General features: G+C 43.8%; 1 protein-coding gene across 1 annotated transcript in view; it reads left to right on the top strand.

The window, feature by feature from the left end:
* The window catches only part of LOC124271509 (solute carrier family 35 member C2-like), a 56,561-nt gene that overhangs the window by 13,515 nt on the left and 30,819 nt on the right, over window positions 1–12,227 (top strand). The window contains 3 exon segments of the mRNA XM_046706658.1: window positions 4,409–4,604; window positions 8,778–8,841; window positions 8,844–8,930. Of these exon segments, the coding sequence (XP_046562614.1) occupies window positions 4,409–4,604; window positions 8,778–8,841; window positions 8,844–8,930 (347 nt within the window).

Genomic DNA, 12,227 nt, shown 5'->3' with positions numbered 1-12,227 from the left:
CGCAGATTGTAGATATGAACAATTCGTCTCCTTCTGGTCTTCATTCCCGACTTTTTACATCATTGCTTTTAGTTGTATTCTACCATATTGAAATGGATGCCATGAAACAGAAAATGTCTGGATCAACAGTATACGCTATGTTGAAAATGTATGTGTAGATGTTGTGATGCCTATGAAAAATACATTAAATACAATACATGAAGTGATAAAAAAAGTTATATACAATACATTCAGATAGTGAATACAATACATTAAATACAATACATTATATACAATACATTCAGATAGTGAATACAATACATTATATACAATACATTATATACAATACATTCAGATAGTGAATACAATACATTAAATACAATACATTATATACAATACATTCAGATAGTGAATACAATACATTATATACAATACATTATATACAATACATTCAGATAGTGAATACAATACATTATATACAATACATTATATACAATACATTCAGATAGTGAATACAATACATTATATACAATACATTATATACAATACATTCAGATAGTGAATACAATACATTATATACAATACATTATATACAATACATTCAGATAGTGAATACAATACATTAAATACAATACAGACAGGGCTGGTAACTTCAAAATGTTACCAGACAATCCAAAGGAAATCAACTAAATTTTTTAGTTACAATGAATAATTCAATGAACCTGAACATGTATTTACTGTTCATCTATTCACAGCAGTCATTTTCAATGAAATCCGACTCCGCATCGATAGGTGTCTGCTTCAGTCAGACATAGTGTAATTTATGTCAACGCAGTGCTTTGAGCTTGCGATACACTAGTTCAGTGTTCAAACAGTGATTGTCAAGTCTAAATGTAACGCTCAATTTGAAAACTAGATTTTAACATATGGTGAATTTACTCAGATGTATGGAACATGCTATCAAAAGATTTTACCAGACCATCGGGCTGGCTAGCTGTAAACTTAGACCGTCCGTCAGAAATCGAGCCCGTCTCCGGCGGTCGGACGGGCCTTATTTCATACACTGTCTTCACATGTTGGAGTCTCGTCTCAAGATCGCGGTACATCTTCCTGTATCTCAGTCTCCCAGATGACTGGAGCTGAATGATCTTCGTCTCAGTCTAAGCTTGCAGTCTGTAACAGTTTGTACAGGCTGGGACGTGGTGTCTTCATCGTCCCGTTCAGCTTGTGGTGTCTTCATCATCCCGTTCAGCTTGTGGTGTCTTCATCATCCCGTTCAGCATGTGGTGTCATCCCCCAACGTGGCGGTCCTAGGCCCTACTGTCTCAAAGTGGATCCGGGATGACCGATTGTATGTTGATCCACTGGTCTGTGACATAATCTGCAAACCTGTTAACACCTGGCACCTCTGACGGTCTGTCTTCAAGTTGAAGAACCAAGTCTTCAACTCTGTTGACGGTTAGAAGGGCAAACACTGCAGCAAGTCTAACGAAGGAATGAACAACGGGGTTGTCCTTGTAGGGAATGGCAGGCCTCCATACACACTGTGTGTAGTGAAAAAACACCACTTAACTTCAGATGTGGGAAACACTGACATCACTGCATTCCTTGCTGCTGTCTCGAAGTTTGTGAACACTGTTGTCGGCGACACAGGAACAGGAGAACGGGTACCGAGTGCGGAGAACAGATGTTCATAGGTCGTCTGCTTCTTGTCGGGTAGAAGGGCGTGTGCTCTTGTCGGGTAGAAGTGTCGAATGTACTGGTTGGAGCATCTGTGGAAAACAGGAGCATGTTGTCCTCGCTGGTATGGAAATTCTCCCCGGTCGTCATCTCTCTCCATGGACATTATAGTTTGGCATGAAATGCATGTGGACCCGTTTTTTTGTAAATATCTCTTCATCCAATGACCCAATCGATCTTAAACTGTGCAAGTGGATGTTTTGTCAGACAACCTAATCACATTGTAAATCACCGGGTTTAAGCATTTGAATTAAAGAATCTGTCTATGTAACTGTCAACAAAATAAACAGCAGAACGCAGAATGCTTGCAGAGGGCGGGAGCCAATGACCTGTAACAGCGTCAGTGTTGGGTCATAAAGGTCAATGCACGTGCAGTTCATGATAGTTACCTGTGCACTGCACAGTGATAGACCGTTTGGATCATTCACATTGACTACTTCTAGCTGTCATCATGAAAGCTTATTCAGATGATGCTAAACGTTTAATAAGAAATGTGTTGAATTTTTTTTTAAAAGAGAGCAAACGTAGCAAACCGATTGATAAGGGGTCGGATTACATGAAACTACAACTTTTGCTCTTGGCATGAAAAGAATATCGTGCTAAAAATTGTGAAAAACCCCAACAACCAATAAACAAAACCTTGTACAAAAAGGTAGGCATCCAAAGTTAGGTTCTTTTTGCGAAGATTAAAGATTTAACAAAATTGACTCGAAATGCTACTCAGTACAATACATCATGACAAGGCCGGACACTTCGGTGTACCCCACCCGCCTCCTTTGCCGATCGCTACGCTACCATCGTATGTAATCGAGTAAAACTTAATGTAAACATAATCATGGATGATTGGCCTACCGAGCACCACTCATGACACCTACCAATTCTTTATTGTTGTTTCTGCAAGTGAAACCCAATTTTGACCCTCAACTAAACGATCTTGACATAAATGTGTGACGATATGTCCGCACAAAACGGGTGTGTGGTCAAAGCACATGAGTTAACAAAGAAAACATTGCAATGGTGAAAAGCAGTTTCATTACTTGGACGGGCGATGGGGGTGGCCTAGTGGTTATTAAAAGCGTTCGCTCGTCACGCTGAAGACCCGGGTTCGATTCCCCACATAGGTACAATGTGTGTAGCCCATCCCTCGTGACCCGCCGTGATATTGCTGGAATATTATTGCTAAAAGCGGCGTAATTTAACCGTACTCACTCACTCATTACTGGGAGCACTGAACATTACGCTGATCAAATATGATGCGCTGTCTAATTTAAAGATGATAAGAGAAATATAACCCAAGTCACAACATTGTACCATTCTTATTTTCTCGTCTACTTGGTTGCGCATTGCGGTGTAAAACAGTTTCACTCACTCCGTTAACTTTGGATGCGTTCGAGTTGGTGCTCTAATGGGAACAAAGTTCTGCTTTTGTTTTATTTATTGCGTTGTAAGCGGCAGAATGGCTATACTCCTTTTCTATGTGAATTAGTCTAAAACAAATGAAGCTTGTCACAGTCATAGTAACATTGCTTCAATGGTTCTTACCTAAGACTAGCTATCAGGAAATGAAGTACTGCACCGCATACATCAACATCAAGTGGCCAACATGTCACTCGGAAGATGCGGGGTAACTTATTTGTAGGTGGTGAATGCGACAGCGAGATCATGTGATTCGGGTTTTTTACGTGAGCAAGCACAGGTAATTGAAGTGTTTTAGACCGAAGCACGAATAACAATAGATCATGTCCAAAACTTCATCTCACGAGTTGTGAGACTCGGAGGAAAGGCACTTGGAGATATGGATTTTGCCATCTGGTGACATCGTCCTATCGCCTACTGTAGATGCATGTTGTCAGATGTAGGCCGCCTTGTGACACTTTTACTCGCTAACCAATATATGACCACATGGAGTGTGTTTATTATAAATATAAACTTTATATCATGCTGACCTTTAGGTCGGTTGTATGACGGACCTTAGGGTCCGTTCTTGATTTATGGCTTAGAGGGTTGATGGTGATTTTTATGGAGAATCGTACAATGTGGATAGCGCCACCTCCCCCGACCCGAAATCAATGACAGTACTGACACCCATGTGATGCTGATTGACTGAACTGAAAACAGGAACAGTTACACCAGACAACCCTAAAAATGACAAGGAACTAATCTGTGCCAAGTTTGTAGTTTAAATTGAGCAACAATGAAAAACACATAATACATAAAAATGGTAGATTTACCTTGATATGGAATAGATTTGATTATTATTCTATAAATCCAGACCCAAATCTCTCAGGAGTATCACATATCTACACAACCTGGACTGTACGTTTTGTCTTCCCATAGTCATGAAAGTTTGTAGAGGTTTACAAGTCATGATAAACATACAGGTCCAGATTGTGAAAATAACACAAAAATAACTGTCGAAACAAGTGTGATTCAAACCAGTTTCCTTATCCAAATTGTATGATTAAACTACAGCTCTATGATACAACAATAAAACATGACATACAGACATTAACAGTATTGAAAACCCTGAACATTCACCAAAAGACTAATTTTTTGGTACAGTTCTTTGTCGAGTAATGAAAATATGATTAGTGTATATACACAGTTATGTACCTTAACCTCACCTTGATGAATCAGTGAATAAGTTACAAATATTTATCTGAACAAATTTATGTTACCATGGTTACAGGACTTCCAAGGAGGAGGGGATGGGGAAACTGCCGAAGCTTCGAGTGCTGGATGTGGCCAAACCAAAAGCCGAATTGGTCAAGAAGTCCATGTGCTCGGCCAGCTACCTGGCATCGGCCATCAAGACACTCGGCCTTGTCATTTTTTACTTCACTTTCTCTATCAGCCTCACCTTCTACAACCAGAAGTTCATTAAGGTCAGTCATTTGTAGATAATATGGTCTTACATCTAGCTTGGTATCACCTGAGACCTGTCAGTTCTAGATAATATGGTCTTACGGCTAGCTTGGTATCACCTCAGACCTGTCAGTTCTAGATAATATGGACTTACGGCTAGCTTGGTATCACCTGAGACCTGTCAGTTCTAGATAATATGGTTAGCTTGGTATCACCTGAGACCTGTCAGTTCCAGATAATGATTTTTAATATGGTTTTATGGCTAGCTTGGTATCACCTGAGACCTGTCAGTTCTAGATAATATGGTCTTACTGCTAGCTTGGTATCACCTGAGACCTGTCAGTTCTAGGTAATATGGTCTTACCACTAGCTTGGTATCACCTGAGACCTGTCAGTTCTAGATAATATGGTCTTAGGGCTAGCTTGGTATCACCTGAGACCTGTCAGTTCTAGATAATATGGTCTTACGGCTAGCTTGGTATCACCTGAGACCTGACCTCAGTTCTAGATGGTATATGGTCTCTAGACATTTTAATCTAGAGACCTGGTTTACTGTTCTAGACCTGTCAGTTCTAGATAATATGGTCTTACCGCTAGCTTGGTATCATCTGAGACCTGTCTGTTCTAGATATTATGGTATTACGGCTAGTAGATGTCCAGATCAGCGTGACCTGATATAAGTGGCTAGTTTAGTGTAACCTAAGTAGATGTCCTGATCAGTGTGACCTGATGTTAGTGGCTAGTTTAGTGTAACCTAAGTACATGTCCTGATCAGCGTGACCTGATATAAGTGTCTAGTTTAGTGTAACCTAAGTACATGTCCTGGTATCAGTTTGACCTGAGATATATTTTTTAGGTCTAGTTTAGTGTAGCCTAAGATAATATGTCCTGATAGCTTGGTGTCACCTGATATAAGTGTCTAGTTTAGTGTAGCTTATGTATCACCTGTCCTGATCAGCTAGATGATCTGGTCTTACGGCCTAGCTGGTATCTAGCCTTAGTGTAACCTGATGGTATCACCTGAGACCTGTCAGTTCTGATGATATGGTCTTAGGTAAGTGGCTAGTTTAGTATAGCCTATGTACATGTCCTGATCAGTTTGACCTGATGTAAGTGGCTAGTTTAGTTTAGCCTAAAGTACATGTCCTGTCCAGTGTGACCTGATGTTAGTGGCTAGTTTAGTGTAGCCTAAGTACATGTCCTGATCAGCGTGACCTGATATAAGTGTCTAGTTTAGTGTAACCTAAGTACATGTCCTGATCAGTTTGACCTGATATAAGTGTCTAGTTTAGTGTAGCCTAAGTACATGTCCTGATCAGTGTGACCTGATATAAGTGTCTAGTTTAGTGTAGCCTATGTACATGTCCTGATCAGCGTGATCTGGTGTAAGTGGCTAGTTTAGTGTAACCTAAGTACATGTCCTGATCAGCATGATCTGGTGTAAGTGGCTAGTTTAGTATAGCCTATGTACATGTCCTGATCAGTTTGACCTGATGTAAGTGGCTAGTTTAGTTTAGCCTAAAGTACATGTCCTGATCAGCATGATCTGGTGTAAGTGGCTAGTTTAGTGTAGCCTAAGTACATGTCCTGATCAATGTGACCTGATGTAAGTGGCTAGTTTAGTTTAACCTAAGTACATGTCCTGATCAGTGTGACCTGATGTAAGTGGCTAGTTTAGTTTAGCCTTAAGTACATGTCCTGATCAGCGTGACCTGATGTAAGTGGCTAGTTTAGTTTAGCCTTAAGTACATGTCCTGATCAGCGTGACCTGATGTAAGTGGCTAGTTTAGTTTAGCCTTAAGTACATGTCCTGATCAGCGTGACCTGATGTAAGTGGCTAGTTTAGTTTAGCCTTAAGTACATGTCCTGATCAGCGTGATCTGGTGTAAGTGGCTAGTTTAGTATAGCCTACGTACATGTCCTGATCAGCGTGACCTGATGTAAGTGGCTAGTTTAGTATAGCCTATGTACATGTCCTGATCAGCGTGATCTGGTGTAAGTGGCTAGTTTAGTGTAGCCTATGTACATGTCCTGATCAGCGTGACCTGATGTAAGTGGCTAGTTTAGTATAGCCTATGTACATGTCCTGATCAGCGTGATCTGGTGTAAGTGTCTAGTTTAGTATAGCCTATGTACATGTCCTGATCAGCGTGATCTGGTGTAAGTGGCTAGTTTAGTATAGCCTATGTACATGTCCTGATCAGCGTGTTCTGGTGTAAGTGGCTAGTTTAGTATAGCCTACGTACATGTCCTGATCAGCTTGGATCTGCTGCGCTAGTTTAGTATAGCCTATGTACATGTCCTGATCAGCGTGATCTGGTGTAAGTGGCTAGTTTAGTATAGCCTATGTACATGTCCTGATCAGCGTGATCTGGTGTAAGTGTCTAGTTTAGTGTAGCCTACGTACATGTCCTGATAGGCGTGTTCTGGTGTAAGTGGCTAGTTTAGTATAGCCTACGTACGTCCTGATCAGCGTGATCTGGTGTAAGTGGCTAGTTTAGTATAGCCTACGTACATGTCCTGATCAGCGTGATCTGGTGTAAGTGGCTAGTTTAGTATAGCCTACGCATGTCCTGATCAGCTGGATCTGGTGTAAGTGGCTAGTTTAGTATAGCCTACGCATACGTCCTGATCAGCTGTTCTGGTGTAAGCGGCTAGTTTAGTATAGCCTACGCATACGTCCTGATCAGCGGTTCTGGGTGTAAGTGGCTAGTTTAGTATAGCCTACGCATACGTCCTGATCAGCTGATCTGGTGTAAGTGTCTAGTTTAGTGTAGCCTATGTACATGTCCTGATAGGCGTGTTCTGGTGTAAGTGGCTAGTTTAGTGTAGCCTACGTACATGTCCTGATCAGCGTGATCTGGTGTAAGTGGCTAGTTTAGTATAGCCTACGTACACGTCCTGATCAGCTGATCTGGTGTAAGTGGCTAGTTTAGTATAGCCCACGCATACGTCCTGATCAGCTGATCTGGTGTAAGTGGCTAGTTTAGTATAGCCTACACGCATACGTCCTGATCAGCTGGATCTGGTGTAAGTGGCTAGTTTAGTGTAGCCTACGCATGTCCTGATCAGCTGGATCTGGTGTAAGTGGCTAGTTTAGTATAGCCTACGCATGTCCTGATCAGCTGATCTGCGTAAGTGGCTAGTTTAGTATAGCCTACGCATATGTCCTGATCAGCTGATCTGGTGTAAGTGGCTAGTTTAGTATAGCCTACGCATACATGTCCTGATCAGCATGATCTGGTGTAAGTGGCTAGTTTAGTATAGCCTACGCATTATGTCCTGATCAGCTGATCTGGTGTAAGTGGCTAGTTTAGTATAGCCTACGCATACGTCCTGATCAGCTGGTCTGGTGTAAGTGGCTAGTTTAGTATAGCCTACGCATTACGTCCTGATCAGCCGATCTGGTGTAAGTGTCTAGTTTAGTATAGCCCACGCATTACGTCCTGATCAGCTGATCTGGTGTAAGTGGCTAGTTTAGTATAGCCTACGTACATGTCCTGATCAGCCGATCTGGTGTAAGTGGCTAGTTTAGTATAGCCTACGTACATGTCCTGATCAGCGCGATCTGGTGTAAGTGGCTAGTTTAGTATAGCCTACGTACATGTCCTGATCAGCGTGATCTGGTGTAAGTGGCTAGTTTAGTATAGCCTACGTACATGTCCTGATCAGCGTGATCTGGTGTAAGTGGCTAGTTTAGTATAGCCCACGCATACGTCCTGGCTATCAGCATACGTCCTGATCAGCGTGATCTGGTGTAAGGTGAGTGGCTAGGTAATGTATCTCATAGGTCCAATACTGTGGGTGTCTGACACGAGAGCATATGAACAGACGTTTCTGTATGTCTGCTTCTCAGACATGGAATAGTGTAGGATGATGAAGGATAGTGTACCCTGTACAAATGCTACATGCTATGTGGGAAAACACATGTGCAGAAACTGAATTTCCAACACATGAATCATTTCATTGCCACTGGAGGATTTTTCATTCATTGTGGTAGTTTGTTTTTCTTTTTGTTTTCACTGAACAATATGCATGTTTACAAACCTGGAGCGTGTACTGGCTGCGTTAGTGTAGGTTGTGCCTGGATTGGAACAACAGTGAGATTATCTATTATTTGGAGCAAGACACATCTTAGTTAGATCGCTTTGACTAATATTCATTTTCACAACCTGAGTGTTTGTCGTTCTCAGGCATTGCACTATCCGCCGCTGACCTTTACGATGACCCACCTGGTGTTCAAGTTTATGAGCGCAGCGTTGTTCGCTGCATCTTGGAGTGTCGCAGCAAGGAGGAGCGGGTAACTCTGTCCTGGACTAACTATGTCAAGCACATAGCTCCCACTGGTGAGTGTGTAAGGGGTGGGTAACTCTGTCCTGGACTAACTATGTCAAGCACATAGCTCCCACTGGTGAGTGTGTAAGGGGTGGGTAACTCTGTCCTGGACTAACTATGTCAAGCACATAGCTCCCACTGGTGAGTGTGTAAGGGGTGGGTAACTCTGTCCTGGACTAACTATGTCAAGCACATAGCTCCCACTGGTGAGTGTGTAAGGGGTGGGTAACTCTGTCCTGGACTAACTATGTCAAGCACATAGCTCCCACTGGTGAGTGTGTAAGGGGTGGGTAACTTTGTCCTGGACTAACTATGTCAAGCACATAGCTCCCACTGGTGAGTGTGTAAGGGGTGGGTAACTCTGTCATGGACTAACTAGGTGAGTGTGTAAGGGGTGGGTAACTCTGTCCTGACTAACTAGTTGAGTGTGTAAGGGGTGGGTAACACTGTCATGGACTAACTAGGTGAGTGTGTAAGGGGTGGGTAACTCTGTCAAGGACTAACTAGGTGAGTGTGTAAGGGGTGGGTAACTCTGTCCTAGACTAACTAGGTGAGTGTGTAAGGGGTGGGTAACTCTGTCATGGACTAACTAGGGGAGTGTGTAAGGGGTGGGTAACTCTGTCCTGGACTAACTATGTCAAGCACATAGCTCCCACTGGTGAGTGTGTAAGGGGTGGGTAACTCTGTCCTGGACTAACTAGGTGAGTGTGTAAGGGGTGGGAAACTCTGTCCTGGACTAACTATGTCAAGCACATAGCTCCCACTGGTGAGTGTGTAAAGGGTGGGAAACTCTGTCCTGGACTAACTATGTCAAGCACATAGCTCCCACTGGTGAGTGTGTAAGGGGTGGGTAACTCTGTCCTGGACTAACTATGTCAAGCACATAGCTCCCACTGGTGAGTGTGTAAGGGGTGGGTAACTTTGTCCTGGACTAACTATGTCAAGCACACAGCTCCCACTGGTGAGTCTTTGTCCTGGACTAACTATGTCAAGCACATAGCTCCCACTGGTGAGTGTGTAAGGGGTGGGTAACTCTGTCATGGACTAACTAGGTGAGTGTGTAAGGGGTGGGTAACTCTGTCATGGACTAACTATGTCAAGCACATAGCTCCCACTGGTGAGTGTGTAAAGGGTGGGAAACTCTGTCCTGGACTAACTATGTCAAGCACATAGCTCCCACTGGTGAGTGTGTAAGGGGTGGGTATGTCTGTCCTGGACTAACTATGTCAAGCACATAGCTCCCACTGGTGAGTCTTTGTCCTGGACTAACTATGTCAAGCACATAGCTCCCACTGGTGAGTGTGTAAGGGGTGGGTAACTCTGTCATGGACTAACTAGGTGAGTGTGTAAGGGGTGGGTAACTCTGTCATGGACTAACTAGTTGAGTGTGTAAGGGGTGGGTAACTCTGTCATGGACTAACTAGGTGAGTGTGTAAGGGTGGGTAACTCTGTCCTGACTAACTAGGTGAGTTTGTAAGGGGTGGGTAACTCTGTCCTGGACTAACTAGGTGAGTGTGTAAGGGGTGGGTAACTCTGTCCTGGACTAACTAGGTGAGTGTGTAAGGGGTGGGTAACTCTGTCCTGGACTAACTATGTCAAGCACATAGCTCCCACTGGTGAGTGTCTAAGGGGTGGGAAACTCTGTCCTGGACTAACTAGGTGAGTGTGTAAGGAGCGGGTAACTCTGTCCTGGACTAACTATGTCAAGCACATAGCTCCCACTGGTGAGTGTGTAAGGGGTGGGTAACTCTGTCCTGGACTAACTATGTCAAGCACATAGCTCTCACTGGTGAGTGTGTAAAGGGTGGGAAACTCTGTCCTGGACTAACTATGTCAAACACATAGCTCTCACTGGTGAGTGTGTAAAGGGTGGGAAACTCTGTCCTGGACTAACTATGTCAAGCACATAGCTCCCACTGGTGAGTGTGTGGGGTGGGTAACTCTGTCCTGACTAACTATGTCAAGCACATAGCTCCCACTGGTGAGTGTGTAAGGGGTGGGTAACTCTATCATGGACTAACTAGGTGAGTGTGTAAGGGGTGGGTAACTCTGTCATGGACTAACTATGTCAAGCACATAGCTCCCACTGGTGAGTGTGTAAGGGGTGGGTATGTCTGTCCTGGACTAACTATGTCAAGCACATAGCTCCCACTGGTGAGTGTGTAAGGGGTGGGTAACTCTGTCCTGGACTAACTATGTCAAGCACATAGCTCCCACTGGTGAGTGTGTAAGGGGTGGGAAACTCTGTCCTAGACTAACTTTGTCAAGCACATAGCTCCCACTTGTGAGTGTGTAAGGGGTGGGTAACTCTGTCCTAGACTAACGATGTCAAGTACATAGCTCCCACTGGTGAGTGTGTAAGGGGTGGGTAACTCTGTCCTGAACTAACTATGTCAAGCACATAGCTCCCACTGGTGAGTGTGTAAGGGGTGGGTAACTCTGTCCTGGACTAACTAGGTGAGTGTGTAAGGGGTGGGAAACTCTGTCCTGGACTAACTATGTCAAGCACATAGCTCTCACTGGTGAGTGTGTATAGGGTGGGAAACTCTGTCCTGGACTAACTATGTCAAGCACATAGCTCCCACTGGTGAGTGTGTAAGGGGTGGGTATGTCTGTCCTGGACTAACTATGTCAAGCACATAGCTCCCACTGGTGAGTGTGTAAGGGGTGGGTAACTCTGTCCTGGACTAACTATGTCAAGCATATAGCTCCCACTGGTGAGTGTGTAAGGGGTGGGTAACTCTATCATGGACTAACTAGGTGAGTGTGTAAGGGGTGGGTAACTCTGTCCTGGACTAACTATGTCAAGCACATAGCTCCCACTGGTGAGTGTGTAAGGGGTGGGTATGTCTGTCCTGGACTAACTATGTCAAGCACATAGCTCCCACTGGTGAGTGTGTAAGGGGTGGGTAACTCTGTCCTGGACTAACTATGTCAAGCACATAGCTCCCACTGGTGAGTGTGTAAGGGGTGGGAAACTCTCTCCTAGACTAACTTTGTCAAGCACATAGCTCCCACTTGTGAGTGTGTAAGGGGTGGGAAACTCTGTCCTGGACTAACTATGTCAAGCACATAGCTCCCACTGGTGAGTGTGTAAGGGGTGGGTAACTCTGTCCTGGACTAACTATGTCAAGCACATAGCTACCACTGGTGAGTGTGTAAGGGGTGGGTAACTCTGTCCTGGACTAACTATGTCAAGCACATAGCTCCACTGGTGAGTGTGTAAGGGTGGGTAACTCTGTCCTGGACTAACTATGTCAAGCACATAGCTCCCACTGGTGAGTGTGTAAGGGGTGGGTAACTCTGTC

Source organism: Haliotis rubra, unplaced genomic scaffold (genome assembly GCF_003918875.1).
Source record: "Haliotis rubra isolate DU_JTF1 unplaced genomic scaffold, ASM391887v1 Scf1608, whole genome shotgun sequence".
In the NCBI taxonomy this organism is placed as follows: Eukaryota; Metazoa; Mollusca; class Gastropoda; order Lepetellida; family Haliotidae; genus Haliotis; species Haliotis rubra.
The sequence above is the reverse complement of the archived record's forward strand: the minus strand, read 5'-3'. Positions and strand labels throughout refer to the sequence as shown.